The sequence below is a fragment of the Poecilia latipinna genome, unplaced genomic scaffold (assembly GCF_001443285.1).
Source record: "Poecilia latipinna isolate Pla-1442-1.1 unplaced genomic scaffold, P_latipinna-1.0 Scaffold281, whole genome shotgun sequence".
Taxonomy (NCBI): Eukaryota; Metazoa; Chordata; class Actinopteri; order Cyprinodontiformes; family Poeciliidae; genus Poecilia; species Poecilia latipinna.
The window spans coordinates 399,142-415,278 of NW_015112897.1; the positions used below are offsets into that span (position 1 = coordinate 399,142).

At 38.1% G+C, this 16,137-nt stretch overlaps 2 protein-coding genes across 2 annotated transcripts; both read left to right on the forward strand.

Moving 5' to 3' along the window:
• The first annotated feature begins 477 nt into the window (after positions 1–477).
• On the forward strand, positions 478–6,059 carry nagk (N-acetylglucosamine kinase). Its single transcript, XM_015033867.1, has 10 exons — positions 478–589; positions 947–1,031; positions 1,259–1,357; positions 1,444–1,585; positions 2,363–2,473; positions 2,537–2,649; positions 3,435–3,522; positions 3,609–3,706; positions 5,051–5,129; positions 5,217–6,059. The coding sequence occupies exons 1-10, from the start codon at positions 561–563 to the stop codon at positions 5,420–5,422; spliced, it is 1,050 nt and encodes a 349-aa protein (XP_014889353.1). The 5' UTR covers positions 478–560; the 3' UTR covers positions 5,423–6,059.
• A 1,287-nt stretch (positions 6,060–7,346) lies between these two features.
• LOC106948289 (uncharacterized) lies at positions 7,347–14,151 on the forward strand. Its single transcript, XM_015033869.1, has 9 exons — positions 7,347–7,474; positions 10,046–10,177; positions 10,269–10,352; positions 10,444–10,576; positions 10,660–10,722; positions 12,582–12,722; positions 13,660–13,750; positions 13,840–13,981; positions 14,065–14,151. Exons 1-9 carry the CDS (start codon positions 7,451–7,453, stop codon positions 14,092–14,094), a joined length of 840 nt encoding a protein of 279 aa, XP_014889355.1. The 5' UTR covers positions 7,347–7,450; the 3' UTR covers positions 14,095–14,151.
• Positions 14,152–16,137: the final 1,986 nt, after the last annotated feature.

Here is a 16,137-nt window from a genome sequence, read left to right on the forward strand (position 1 = left end):
TCGCTAGAAATGATATCTAAGCATAAGAAGGTCATTGTGACCAATAATGACTCTTCCCTCATTGTTGTACTTGTTTGTTTTTGGCTGTGTACTTTGTGCATTTTAGGATTTATTTGTGTGACCTTTTGTATTTTGAAGAGAAATTTCATGTACATTTATAGTAAATTGTGGATTTTGTGCATTTTTTTCTACATTTTAATTGATATCTTTATATCAAGCTTATGTATCTTAAAGAGAGACCGTGTGTCTAAACATATAACTACTACTATTGTTGTTTTTATTGGTGTTTTACAGATAAATACAGCAATATGCAAATAGTTAGATCAATAACAGTGAGGATAAAATTGTAGCAACTGTAGTAGTAGAAACAACTAGAATAATAGTAGAAAATGTATAAATGAACTCAAAATTATGATTATTTTTTATTCATTTATTTGCACATAAAACTTTCAGCAGACACAAGATAGCACAACGCTGCCATCTAGTGGTTAAGATGTGATATTGCAAGTGTAACTGGATCTCGCGAGATCTCAGCCGACTACAGGGACCCAAACAGGAACATGGCATCGGTGTACGGTGGAATAGAAGGGTAAGAAAGAGTGGAAATATCCACTAAAACCGTTTAAATTGAAGTGTTATGGCGTGTGTCTTTGAGTTTGTTTGAATTTTGCATGTTTATTTATGTCTTGAATACAAATAAATTAATTGTATAAATTAAGGCTAAACTTAGATGTTATTCGAACACGGAAGCGTAAATCTCGTGATCATCTCGTCCCCCTTTGCTACGTTGCCTTCAAATGAATGATTGCTCATGAAAATGCATAGAAACGTGTTACATGTTGCATTCTTTCATCCTTCCTGTCTCACTGAGGTATTTATGTTAGTTGTTAATAATGTCTTAACTTATCCCTGTATTTCTGTTTCTTTTGTTGTTGTTTTCATCCAGTGGAGGGACTCACTCCAGGGCTGTGCTGCTGTCAGGAGATGGGAAGGTGCTGGGAGAGGCAGTGGGACCCTGCACCAACCACTGGGTGAGCTGCACAGGTGCAGATAAAAGTCAGGGTGGGACAGTTTCAACCCAAAAGAGATAGAAAGTGCACCATCTTTCAGTTCTAGTTGAAATAATTTAATCTCTCGCTTTTTATTATTATTATTTTTGAAGACCCGGATATAGTTGGAGTTAATGCGGATTTCATTTCTTTTTATGATTACTGTCTATTCCCTGTGCTGTCAACTTGTGCCTTTGTGTCTAACATAGCTGATCGGGGTGGATAAATGTCTTGAAGCCATCAATGAAATGGTCCATAAAGCGAAGATCAACGCAGGACTGGATCCAAACACGCCGCTACGCTGTCTGGTCAGTCAAATGGCTCCTTAAAAACAGATTCCTGCTTGCTGTCGTAATGTCAGGTTGAAACTATAATTCTTTATGTTTTTGTGAAGGGTATGTCTCTGAGTGGGGGTGAGCAGAAAGATGCCATCGACAACCTGATTGCTGTGATGAAGGAGCGGTTTCCACATCTCAGCGAGCATTACTTCATCACCACAGATGCCATTGGTGCCGTGGCAACGGCAAGTGATCGAGGTAAGCTTTTAGTTTTAATTTGGTGTTTTAATTGGTTGATAAAATCAAAATCTTATACATTTTGGATGCATAATAAGAAGCTGGGCTGGAGGTTGCCGCACATTAAACAACGTATGTCATATCGTTTATCATTTATCGTTATATATTCACTATTATGATAACAATTTTGATTTGTCGTTGTGGTGATAAATTCCAGTTATTGGTGTCTAAAACCACCCAAAACTGTTTATTGTTGAAATTATTTTGTTTTTTTGTATTCATAAATGTAAATAAATGTAAAAATATGATTCAGTGCAGTTTGTGTGTGCAAAAGTCCAAAAGAAGCGTATTGAAAATGGAAATATTTTTCAAAAGCAGTACTTGTGTTTGTGGAGGTATGATTGATGTGACATGCAGTCTGTCACACCTAAAAAAGATGTAATAAATAGTCACTTTTATCACCCAACTTACTATCCTCATTTCTATAAACACAATAGTGCGAGTAATGTAGTTAGCTTTTGCATTTTAACGTGCATGTAATTAAAGTTAGCTGATAATGGTACTATTTTATTTGTTTATTTTTAAGAATTACAATTACATTAGTTGGATTTCACAGGTTACATTTTTAGTTTCATCATTGCTTTTGTTAATCATTTCCTTCTTGCACCAAAGCTCCTCACAGTTTCCCGTTAACGACTGATACTTTACCCTTTCAGGTGTGTCTACCTAGGACTGTCATCACCGTTCCTTTATGGCCCTCTGTTATCTAACACCGTCTTCCGTGTGCCTTCTCACCAGGAGGCGTAGTTCTCATCTCCGGGACCGGCTCCAACTGCAAGCTGGTCAACCCTGACGGCTCCCAGGTCGGCTGCGGAGGCTGGGGTCACATGATGGGGGATGAAGGATCAGGTAGACATCAATGTCTATCTCTTCGTCGTTGCGGCACAGACTCATGTTGCTTTTGTGTTTCAGGGTTCTGGATCGCTCATTTGGCTGTGAAGACGGTGTTTGATGCCAAAGACAACCTGGCGGCGCCGCCGCATGACGTCGCACATGTTAGGAAAGCCATGGAGGAGTACTTCCAGGTCAGACACATCCAGAAGTTGATTTGCTTTGAAGAGGGGTGTCCAAAATGTGGCCTGCAAGAATAGCTGGCTGATGTTGATGAACCGTCTTTCGTCCTTTGTAGGTTAATATCTTTCTAAAATAATTATTGGGTGCAAAAAATAGATCCCCATTTATTAGTTTAGGCAGAGGAAAGCTAACCCGTAAAGGTTAGCTAAGAACGGTTGGTGGCATTAACTAACTCTTTGGTTACCTAGCAACAACTTTTTGAGTAACCTGTGGTTACCTAGCAACAAACTGATGAGTAACTTGCACAGCAGCAGTTTAAGGTTTCTCCACCATGCTTCATAACTTTTTATAAATAAAAACCAACAGCGTAGAGTGAAATCTGTGGCTAACACAGGAAAGGTTACAACACTAGTTTCTTATTATTTCAGATATTTAAACCAAAAAACAAACTAATAACTATAGATGACAACTGATATGTAATGCTTCTATTATGATACATTTTTCAGCCATATTGTCCAGCCTTAGTCTGTAATTATGTGGTGTATCTGCAATAATTTACTGATTTTTATTCATATTTCGATTCAAATAGAATTGTCTTTTATTATTATTATTATTATTGAGCAGATAAAATAAAAAAGGCACAAATGTTTTTATTTCAAATGTTCTAAAAATATATATATAATTTTTGTAACCCCACGTGCTTTTAATTTAACAATTTTTGTCCTCATGTAAAGAAGTTCTTACACCACCTGTTTAAATGAGACTATAGTGAATAAATCCTCATTCTCAATCCCAGGTGTCGGATCTGATGGGCATGCTGCCACATCTGTACAGAAACTTCCAGAAATCATTCTTTGCTGGCTTCTGCTTGAAGCTGGCTGAAGGTAATCGGCCCGTCAGTTTCTTTTGTTTTGTTCTTGTCTTTGATAGAAGCGGGTAAAGATGAAAAATATTTATCTTTCAATCTAAGGTGCAGAAGCTGGGGATGCTCTGTGTCAGCACGTGTTTGCCGAGGCAGGCAGAGTCCTGGCTAAACACGTAGCCGCAGTCCTGCCTGCAGCACAAGAGGTAGCAGGCAGCATGTATCATGTGGTATCAGTACCACATCAGATATACAGAGTTATGCAACCACTCGTATAACAAGCTCAAACCTCAATGCCTTTCGTTGGGTTTTATGTGATAGTAGTGCATATTGTGAAGTGGAAGGAAAAGAATGCATGTTTACTTTTATTTTTCACCAATAAAAATCAGAAAAAATGTTTATTTTTAATCCAAAAATTCAGAGGAACCAATCACCCATAGAAGTCAACAAATTATTAAATGCTATAGCTATTCTACAGGGAAAAACCTCTTGATAATCTGATACTTTATGCAAATATCTGTTTAGTTTATAAGATTCTTGATGACATTACTGTTCCACCTTTACAACGTTTGTTTCCTGAGATCATGACTAGAGTCACAAGGGCGCCCTCTAGAGGTGACGGCAGTCCTAAAACGTAGGACTGCTTTTAATAAAACTACCTTCTCTTTTTTTCACTGCAAGTGAAGTTGGAATAGTTTGCCAAATGAGATTATAACATGTTCTAGTTATAAAATGCTAAATATGCAGATTTGCACTAATTACTGATGAAGGCAGAGTTATCATTTTATAAATTGTGTCGGTTTGAAGTTTGGTTTACTTGGATTTAGCAAGATTTGAATAATGACTTATCAGACACGTAATTAATTACTAAACTTGCTTTTAACCAATTTATAATCTGTTAATCATACTGGATTATATCAAGTTAGTGTTTCTTTTGTTATTGTTTTGCTACAACCTGGTAACATGCATATGACGGCGTATTAGGGTCATTGTAGTCGGAGAAAAAAAAAGCAAAATTTACACCAGTTAAAATTACTCTAAACCACCAAATTTGGTGATTAAAAAAAAACAAGGAAATTTCTGAATTTCAAAAGTTGAACATTGAAGATGCAGGAACTTGTTTTAAGTAAATAATTAATATTGATGAAAAGTAACATAGAAAAATCTTGTAATAAGTAAATTAATCTGCCAATGGAAATGTTTTTCTTTTTTTTAAATCAATATTAAGAAATGTTTTTAATCAAAACATGCTCTGATTTCTTGCTAAAAAGTTACTTGTAAGTTAGTTTTATTTAATTTCAAGTTTTCTAAGGTATTTGTACTGGAAACTAGACTGAAAATACTTTTGTTTTTGCAGTGCAGACAGAAGAGATGTAATTAGAGTATTTTGAAAACCATGTATCACAATCATGCACTGCTTGTTGTTAGTCTGTCACATAAAATCCCAATTAAATACACTGAGGTTTGTGCTTAAAATGTGGAAAAGTTTAAGGGATGTGAATAGTTTCTGTACTGCATGTAATTTCTCTTCCTTCTTCCTGTCCTCCAAGTCTTTACTGAGCGATGAACTGGGTCTGCCCATCCTGTGCGTGGGCTCCGTCTGGAAGAGCTGGTCTCTGCTGAAGCCAGGTCAGAAACTGAGAAAACCTTCCAACGGTTTCCTCTGAATCGTAGCCGTTTTAGTTGTACTTCCTGCCCCCGTCTGTCTCTCTTCAGGGTTCACAGAGGTTTTGGAAAAGGCAGCGTCGTCTGAGAAGCTGAAGGGTCGTTTCCTTGGCTACAGCCTCCTGATTTTGCAGCAGTCGTCGGCCCTCGGAGGGGCCAGTCTCGGCGCTCAGCATTTCGGCTTCTCCATCAGCATGGATTATGGCGCCAATGCTAAAATCTCCTTTCAACACTCCTTCGGCGGCGGCAGCCAGTGACAACAAAGGCCACTTTATGATTTTTACAGTTCATTCCTCTTTTTCCAATCACAATGACTTTAAATCAGGTTTGTGAGACTGGACTTGCACATGATTTCTCAAGATCCAGCCCTCAGATGAAGAGATTTAAAAATACATGAATCCTTTTACTTGGCAGCTTCTGTAGCAACAGCTGAAATATTTTTTTTTATTGAACTGTCAAAGTTTTTTTTTTTTTCTGACTTTTGATGATTCATTTGCACCATGGCTTTACAATAACAGTGTTGGTGATTTTGCAGACGGTTCGAGGGCAGGTCTGCAGAGACCTGCAGACCTCTAGGTTCAGCGATTAAAAACGATTAGATTTCACATAATCAACACATGAAGTCACCATGCAAAAAGAGGTGCTATTAACTTTGTATAAAACTTCACATTGATTCATAATCTTTATACAGTTCTTATGAAAGCAAATTTGCAATAAATATGAACGGAATCGATTGATTATACAAGCTGCAATTTTTGATGTTTTTAAACAAAACAAAAGTCAAGTTTGACTTTTGTTGATTTTCTCGTATCCATATAGAGTTAATTTTATATTTTTATAGTATATTAGAAGTTATATACTTCTACTGTGATATTAAAAGTATATAACTAATTGATTTTATGGTATTTCTACATACATGTTCATTATGTTGTTTCCAAGTTAGTTTCTCATCAACAATAACTCTTAAAACTGTAGTTTGAGGCACTTGGTTAATGTTTAATGCTAGCAATGTGCAGTATCGCATCTTCTTTATTAAATCTCTTGTTTGTTTTTTTTGTACTAAGAAACATAAACTTGCATCATTCCCTGTTATTCACCAAAAAGTGAATAACAAAGTTATCTGCATCTGCCATTGCAGGAAATGTAACAAAAGCCTTCCCAAGAGTAACTACCAAAATTACTCCAAGAGGGCATCAACAACTCATTCAGGGAGTTAGTACTATGACTTAGAGCAACATCTACAGCACAACAGGCCTCACCTACCTCAGATATGGTCTGCTCATGACTGTAATAACAATAGAAAGATTGGGCAACAATGGCATCTATGGCAGAGTTCCTGGGTTGATCATGACATTTTCCAGAATTACTGATGATGCTCTATCCAGGCTGTTCCGCAATTCTCACCTGATGATTGCTGGAGATTGACACTGTCCCATTGTGACCCTGGAGGGAAGAGCAGGTGTAGCCGATGAACCGAAGGGCTTATTGATGATCCTGAAGACTTGGGGAAATGTTCTGTGGATTAATGAAACAAAGGTTTGTGGAAGATGTGCTATATCTTAGTGCAAAACTAAGATTTTAATGTAAGGTTCCTTTGCTGCTTCGGTACTTGCTGTTATTGACATTATGAACTCTTCAATAGTGGAAAACCTTGAGGGAAAAGGTTTGTTCATCAGTTTGAGACCTTAAACTGAAGCAAACGTTGGTTATGCAGCAATGAGTCAAACACTGACTCATTGCTGTGTCTAAAATAAATTAGCTTCTGCAGTGGTCCATTCAACAGTGGGACTTTAATCCAATTGAGTTTCTGTGGCATGAGCTTAAACAGACACTGCCCACCAAAGTACCTTTATTAAAATAGTTCTGCAGCTGAAAGTGGGCCAAAATTCCTCCACAGAAATATGAAAAATACATTGCCAGTAAAACACTTGAAGGCATCTGTTGCCACCAAGAGCGGCAGCTTTTAGAGGGGTATTGCTTTTTCACATTTATCCATATTGGTTTGGGAATTTTTTTCCCCACCATTAATAAACAGAATAATCTGGAAATTGCATGTTGTATTTAATCAGGCTATCACTCTTGTTTTTCTTTAAACTCATCAAAGTTCTTTCAGTTCATTTATCCACCCTTGGGAAAAACAGAACCAAGTGTGTGATAAAACATAATTACATTTAAATGTAAACAGTAACAGCCCAGAGAAGTAATGGGCATACTTCTCTGAGCTGTCCAGCAGAGAAGCTGCAACCGAGAAGAGGGATTAATCTGCCAAGGAGGAAGCAGCAAATATGTTTCCTTGGGCTCGCTACGCGGTAAATACACCTTTTGTTTTGGTTTTTACCCTTTGAATGCTTTGAATTAGTTACTAAAGGGAAAAAATAAAACATTGTTTCTAACTGGAAATTCTATTGACACTCAAAAAAACCGATCAACATATCTGAAGAGGCAAAAGAATAACATTAAATAAAAAAAAAAGCTAATTCATGTAAATCCAAAGCTTTTATAGATGGAATTGAGTTTATTTGAAAGGCTGCGTTGCTGATCTTTGACCTGACGGGGGCAGCATCGACTCCTAAGGAGAACACTTAAAGAAACGATATTTAAATATTAAATAGTTAGGCCGTGAAACTATACCAACAGTATAGTTTATTCCCGTGTGTGTTTTTATTTACCTTCCTCTTAGTGCTTTGCTGCGATAAGTCTGAAGTAAGTTGAGCAGCCTAACTGTCAGCGACACTGCTAGCTAAGAGGCTAACTGAATGAACAAAATGAACGGCTGTTTTTAAAAGTACTGAGCTTTTGTCGTCATGCTTTTTTATAATTATGGGTATTATTTTAGGATTTTTTTAAAAATAGCAAAGGTTATGTTTCTATGCTTCTTCGCATAAAACTTTAAAGATATATATTTGTACTCATTTTTAGGGTTGTAGCAATTTTCAAAAACAATGACCAAAACAATAACTTCTTAACAGAATTATCTCGAAAAATGCACTTTTACAAAAAAGTAAACAAAAACATCCATCCAATTAAAGTACACACAGAGATACATAATAGCAATATTTCACTACAGTGCGCACTATGACCAATAAACTCTGTAAACTAGGGCTGGACAATAAAACAACAATCTATATATATGTAGACATGATCGGTGCCAATAGAGCATGTCTCATAGAATATGTAATAAATTTCACTGAACTCCGATCCAGAACCGCACTGCATTCGGGGGGGATGGAGGCAAAGCAAGCGCTTTAGGCGCTCAACGTTTCACCGCTAGCTAAACTAGATCGGTGGCATGAGCTAACTTACTCTGGTTGCCTAGCAACAACCTGTTGAGTAACATGCGCAGCAGCAGTTTCGTAACTAGAAGAAACAGTCGATAAAATAGGAAAGGTCTCGTCACCAGTTTGGCAGTATTTTAGATATTTAAAACAACAAAAAAATTATAAATAATTAATGATGACTGCTAATATTAAACACTTGTATTGCTATGCGTTTTTCAGTCATATCGCCCAGCCCGACCATGAACCACATATGTCAAACTCAAGGCTTGCTGGCCAGATCCGCCTGCCATAACTATTTATGTGGTCATCAAGACTCTACAAGGCCACATAAATAGAACATCAAGATAACAGCTGTGTGCAAAATATTATTTTATCAGTAAATAAAATCAGCTTTTATTTTTTTATTTGTATATTGCCACATTAATTAATATTTAATTAGTTAATTAATATTTTAACTTAGCTAATTGGTAGTTTTAGCAACACATTCTGCCACAACCGCATCTTTGACATTTATGATCTTGATGTGGCTCGACATTAATTGTTTGAAACCCCTGCTACAAACCCTAAGTTATAATTTAAAAAAACAAGGTTATTTTGCCTGATATATTAAAGCATGTACAGACATATAATCTAACTAATTAGGCTACAACATATATAGAGCAATGGCTCCTTCAAAAAGTTACTAGTAACATTCAAAGCATAAAGATTTTACTAAAAGTACATTTATTTCAGTTATTCTGTGAAATATTATTCTGTGAATATTAAACTCATAGTAAACAGATTCAGTAGACAACAAAGTAAATATTTTTAAACGCTTACCTATGCGTTGAGGATTATGATTTTTACAGCTAATCAAATTCCAAAATTCAGTTAATCTAGGGTAATTTTAGAGAGACGAGTTAACCTAACAGTTACGTTTTGGGACTGAGGGTGGAAGCTGGAGTACCTGGAAAAAACCCAAGCATGCACAGGGAGAACATGCAAACCCCCATGCAGAAAGTGTTGTCCTTTTGGTTAAAGGGGATTGACAGAATATAGTATGAAAAGCAGGAGTGTAATTAAGTGTGTTATATGTGATTTATTGTACATTTCTTTGTTTTTTTGTTTCTGGATAAATGGGTTAAATTGGTTATTACACATTTATTTTAATGTACAATTATGCCACTGAATAAAAAAATAAATTAGTTACACATCTTTTACATATCTTCACCAGGACAGTAATATACATTTTAAGTACCCTTAAGTAGCAGTTTTTATGTACTTCTTTCTGTATCAATAACTTGTTCTCAGCCAGAACAAGCTACTGGCTGAGCTAGTAATTGTAGCACCATGGTTAGGTATAGATGAATAGATGAACACATCTATTCATTACTACACACAACTAATTGTGTGTAATAATTACCAAGAAATTAGTACTCTTCTAGTAATTTCTGTACCTTACAAAGGTGTATTTTAAAGAATAAATTTTCCTTAAACAATTAGCTTTTTCAGGTGGTTGCCTGAACATAACATTGTTTCTGCTAACCTGCATGTTTTTACGGCTACCTGTCCATTTGCTGCGCTAACTCCAGCTTTGTAAGATCCCTGCTGTTTTCCTCTCAGGGTCTGGCTGTGAGCCCTTCTGAGAGATTTACTACCACCTACAATTCAGACTTTAAACCATTTCACCAACGTAGATCATTTCTGAAGCCCATACCTCCCAGTAAACGTGGGGTATTAAGCATGATGCGCATGGTAGGTTGGATCACCCGGGTACACAGAAAGGCATGTCTCTTTTTTTATGGCGTCACTTTTTTTTACATTAGTGCTTTGGCTGTTTTTACAGCCTGAACGTGATACGTCGGCTATGTTGCTTCAACACTACTACATGAAAACCCCCGAAACCAAAGCCTCACTTGTTGGCCCCCAGGTAAGGCCATGCATGCTTTCAGTAACCCATTCATGCTCATCTAGTTCTCGGTTGCTACCAGCAACACTCAGATTCTCCTCTGGTCCTACAGACCCCTCCGACTACCCTGTTCCCAGTCTTCATACCCTCACTCGGCGGCATAGCCACTTCCTTCACTGAGGAACTCAGAAATGCTGGCTGTTTAAAGGATGAAGCTCCATGGCACAACGTCTATGGTGAAAGAGGTAAAGAGGCATTTTTTGAAGCAAAGAGACGTTGAAGCTCCAGTGTGCGTCTTGACATTCAACCTGTTTTCTCCCGTCGGCAGCTGGCCTGTTGAAGCGGCAAATGGAGGAGCCAAGTGGGACCTCTGACATTCACTACGAGGAGGGTGAGGACACATTTTTCACAGTGGTTTTGCGCTCATGAAACGATCATTTGAAGCCAAAAGAGAAGTGTTAAATCCAGGAGTCGATATTGTTCGTACCGCTTGAAACGTTACGCGTGTTTATCGTGTTACGGTTGCTTAACGGTTGCCAGGCCGAGGCGTTAACGGGCAAGCGGCTCGAAGATTGCGGCTATCTTTTTTATTTATTAATTTTTTTTAAAGTGTTTTTGGTATCTGGTCTGGCAGCTGTAACGCTCAAGCAGTACAACAGGGCAGAGCTGCTGAAAATTAAGGATCAGACTTCACAATTCGCGCATTCACATCAGAATTTTATCCCACCAGAGTTACAACGGACGTTATGCCTGCTCTGCTCCATGCTGATCGACCCATAACGCCCCGTTTACACTGAGCCGCTCGTCAGTTAAACCGTAAAATTTTTGTTGTTGCGAACTTGTTAAGACGACACGAAAGACCGGTACTTTTTGAAAAATTTCCGTAACACTCCCCACATAATAAGAAAGAGCAGAGGAACCGTTTTTTGCCATATTGTCGTTGATGTGGCGCCATTTTGAAACAGTGAGGTATAAGTTATAATCATATCTCGCTGAAAATTAAACAGAAATTTGACGTTTTTTTTGTTGTTTTTTTGGTAGCCATATTTCTGAACCTTATTAACACATTTTTTTAAAAGTGTCTTTGAATTGGATTGATACCCGGTTCAGCACATTTCAATATTTTTAGAGGGACTAACAGTAACAGAGTAAAATATTCCGATAAGCATTTTACAAACCACACAGCTATGGGGTGCCGTTTGTACAGCTACACAGTAAAACATTAACAGCAATATTTTTGGTTTACTTTGCTCACTTTTCAGTCATATTTTTACCACCATGTTATTCATAAATTTATAAATGTCCGAGTTCCAAACTAAATATTTAATTCACAAGCTAACTGGTTAGTTTGCAAACTACATATGTAGTTTTGAAAATAAATATTTATTTAGGAAGCTAAATATTTAGTTTGCAAAATTCATATTTAATTCCAACCTAAATGTTTAAGTCTGAGCAAAATATTTAGTTCCAAAATAACATTTATTTTGCTAAGTATTTAGTCACAAACTATTTAATTTTAATACTAGATATTCAACTTGCTCCCTAAATATTTAGGTTGCTAGTTAACTATTATCAAATGTTCATGTTGAAAACATAGGACGGTTCTATAAAGCAGCATGTTTTATAATAGCATGCGTTAGGCTATACATAATACGCACATGTCCTCTTTATAATGTCTGTGGTGTGAAGTTTAGAGATTTTCGATCTATCCCTGCAGTTTTCCACTGTCCTTGTCGGCTTTACGTCCTCCATCATTGTGCTGGGACCACAAAAATCTGCTGTGACCATTTCAAATGAGTCGCACTAACCCCAGTCATCGGGGAACCGGTCCACAGAGGATGCTGTCTCCACTGTACTACACACAACCCTGACACACCTGCAGCATCTTGGCACTGATGTTAGGATGCTATTTGTCTTCAGCATTTAATAACTCCCATCCCTGAGAAGCTTGATAGTGACGTTCCATGATCTGGGACTTTCGGCATCAATGTGACTATGAATCGGGGACTTTCTTACCAACCGGCCTCAGATGGTGAGAATAGTGGACCAAACATCATCCACCCTGGTCCTGAACAGAGGCACACCACAGGGCCTTGTGCTTGCATTCAATGTGTTTGTGGCTATAATGTGACAAAATGTAAGAATTGTGAATCATTTTGCAAGGCAGTTAATGCTTACCCGAGGGACTGAATGCAGAAAAACACATCTCTCATGTACAGAGTTTAATTCTCTTACTTTGTGCTCCTGCAGGAGTGATTGTTTTATCACCGTACAGAGGTCCCATCAAGTGTGAGGATGTCCTGCAGCTTCTGCACAAGACTGCCACGCCGACTCACATGGGCACCGTTCCACGGGGGACGGCTCCTTACATCACACTGAATCACGCCACAGGTTCATCATCTGCTGTTTTTTTTTTTTTTTTTTTTCAACAAGCTGCGGCTGAAAATGATCCGGTCTATGTCATGAAACAAGTAGCGAGTAAGGGTTGGGCAGGGCAGAAGAAAAAAAAAAAAGCAAACATTTAACCTGGAATGCTGGAAGAAATAGACATAGAACAAAGTTGTATTGAGCAATAAGGGCATCAGAATGTAGTTTGTTTATAAAATACTTTATTTAAAAAAAAAGCGGAAATCACATTTAGTGCGCAAAGGACAAATCAAATTATTTCTTTGTTTGTTCACAATTAGTTTGTGATTTGTCCACCTGCCTTGCATCCACCAAGGCAGGTGATAAATGAAGCCTTAAAGCATTAAAAATGCAGCTGATTGGAACAGGAGGCAGTACAGAACGGGAACAGAATCGATGTGCTAAAACTAAAACCTCTGACAGCGAAGAGAAGTGATCTGTGCTGCCTGCGAGTTGTAAATAATTTTTATTAGCCTAGTTGTAAATAGTTAGAATAAAGTATTCTCGCTTGCGTTCTGAAAGCGACATGCGCAGAGGATTGATTGACGTCGACTGATAAACACTCCTCTATTGTTAACAGAGGAATGAGCAACAATTTCAGTGTGTAGACATGTGACGCTGGTAGACAACTAACTCAAAAGACTGACTGCAAACAATTGAAGAAAAAAAAAAAAAAAAAGATTCCTAAAAGTGTTGACTCAGAATGCAAGTCCAAGCCACACTTTTCAGATTTTTGTTTCCCTTCTACTTCACAGCTTTGCACCACTTTGTGTAGGTCTAGAGGGTAAAAATCTCAACACAATGCATCGAAGTTTGTGTGCTTGTGGCGGCATGAAAAGACGTAAAGGTTCAAAGGGTGCTAAAAACTTTTGCAAGGTGCTGCGAATTCACTTTTCAACTTTTCAACTTTGATTGGACGCAGGAGTCACGGGGGGCAACTTGACCGCCGTGAGCCAACCAGCTGTATGTCAGCCCGCCCCCGCCCTTCAATCTACATCCCACTGCTGCACCAAGTACGTTACAGATACACAAAGCTTTTATATATTAATATATATATAATTTTATAATTATTTTCTGACTCTTGTCTCTGTTTTTCTCCCAGCTGTGGCGTTAAATCTGAGCATCCGTTAGGTTGCTGCTGTGGGGCCCAACTTGTCCCTGCTCACATCTGTCAGAGCGGCGGCCTGCCACACCCCATCAAGAGGCCTCCGCTGACCGAGTATCAGGACAGCTATGCTGCTAAGGTACGGACCGAGGCCGCAGATCCTCCCCTGTCGTCGCCGTAATGTTCTAACCTCTTTTCTCGTCTCCGTGTTTCTCTACCCAGTGGTTCCAGCCGAAGATCAAACCCGGTTAACGTCACCTTCCTCCTTGTCACAAAGTTCAGCCCCCAATACACAGCTCATGAAAAGAAGAGTTGTTTGTCTTTAGTCTGAAACGTAACAAACCGGTCGCGGTGCGAAGAGCTTCGCCTTTATCGCACCACCTGTTTTCAGGCTTCGCAGCAGCTTAATTTAATTGTTGCTAAAACAGATAAACGGTCAGAGCCGGTTCGGGCTCGAACGCGTTCCCCCCCAAGGACGCAGGAGCTGAGCGTGAGTCATGACTCCCACCAGCCACCCAGAGGAGGTGTGTTAGAGCTTAGAGAAGGTCTTAATGTGACGTAAACGTAGAACTACCACTCAGGGAAAACGATGGTTTGAGATTTAAGAGGCTGCATCTGAATAGTTTGAAGCGTTGTTTTTGAGGGACATGGTTTCTAAAAAAAAAAAAACAAATTATTGTGGATTTTCTTCAAACCACACAGGGTGGCAACTACAACACCCAGCCTCAATGTCGGCCGTTGAAACTGGACGATTACATACAGACATCTTTTTTTCTCTCTCTGCCTGAAGTTGAGTCAGACTAAAATGTTTTGTTTTAGGCCACTTAGTATTACTAAAATTATTTATATTTGCTAAATGCCTAAATACATAGAATGAAAATGCTTTATTTTATTGTAACGTTTTAAATTCAGTTTACATAACAGGATTTGTATTTTTCCCACAGTACATTTCACAGTAAGTTTTCAGATTTTCCCAGCACCACAGACTGGAGATAAAAACAACACAAATTAACTAAAAACAAACACAGTTTTAATTCACTATAATATAATATATTACTGAATTGTGATAGTATCTCACAGGTAAACTAAAATATAACAAAATGTTGTTTTGAAATGTCACACAGCTTATACTCCAGGCTGGTCCAAGAACAAAACACCAAAATATAACGTTTTAACATATAACATATAAGCCGACCTTTATTTCAATTACACAGATCAACATCATTGAACCATTAGGAACAATAAATATTCATCATATAGAAACAATCCAAACTGAAAGTGTTGAGGTAAATTATCTTCCTGCTAAAACACAATACGCAAAGAAAAACATCATAAAGTTCTGTACTCAGCTTTCTGGCATTCAGCAAATATAATTTTGGTAATTCTGTAAACAAGAGAAGCTCAGTCTGAAGTTTGACTTGTGACAGAACAAAAAATGTGGTTGGTGTATGAAAAATATCTGGTTTCAACTAACTTACATTTTCCAAATTTATGCCGTTAGGGTTAGCACTTTCAAGCACTATCAAGCACTTTCCAAACCTTGAAAACACCCAATGGAAGTTTCATACGAAACCCGTCATGCATTTATTTGGTAGGTATCAGAGGATGTCTTACGCTGTGCATCTTGGATCAGATATTTTGGTTTTCTCTCCACAAGCTTCTCAGTAGTTTACTGGAGTTCTGACCCAGTCCTCCCAGTTCAGGTTTCAGATCTTCCCTTAAGCCGCTTTGTAACCACTTCTGCTGGTTGCTGAGGGTTGCTGGGAGCTCGATCTGTTCCAGAGCTTTACCATCTTGAGGTTTCTCCAAGACTCCAGCTGCACAGCAAAGGCTGAGGAAACCATGTCAACGCTAAATCAGTCATTGGAATTAAAATCTTATATTGCACTTGCACATTTTCCTGATGTTGTGCACCTTTTGCTGAAACCCATCATCAATGTGGTAAGATGCTGAAGTTGAGCAACAAACTGGAGTTATCTGCCAGAGCTGGAAATTTAAAAAGTATTTAATTTGCTTACGCTATCAAGTTAAACTTGTGTAAATAATAGGCGCTTTCGCACGGAACGGTTCCAACCGTGTTGTGTTCGCATTACACTGAGGGCGCCATCGAAGCGGTGCCGGACGTCATCATTTTTAAAACTAAACAATGTGGTTTGAGTTGGTTGGTTGCCAACTGCCAATTTAATAAAGAACAGTTACTACTGCGACGATCACAATGGACGACATGGATTTAATTTTGCTGCTCATCAACCTCATAGATGCGGCAGAAAACTTTCATTCCTCGTTGACCCATCT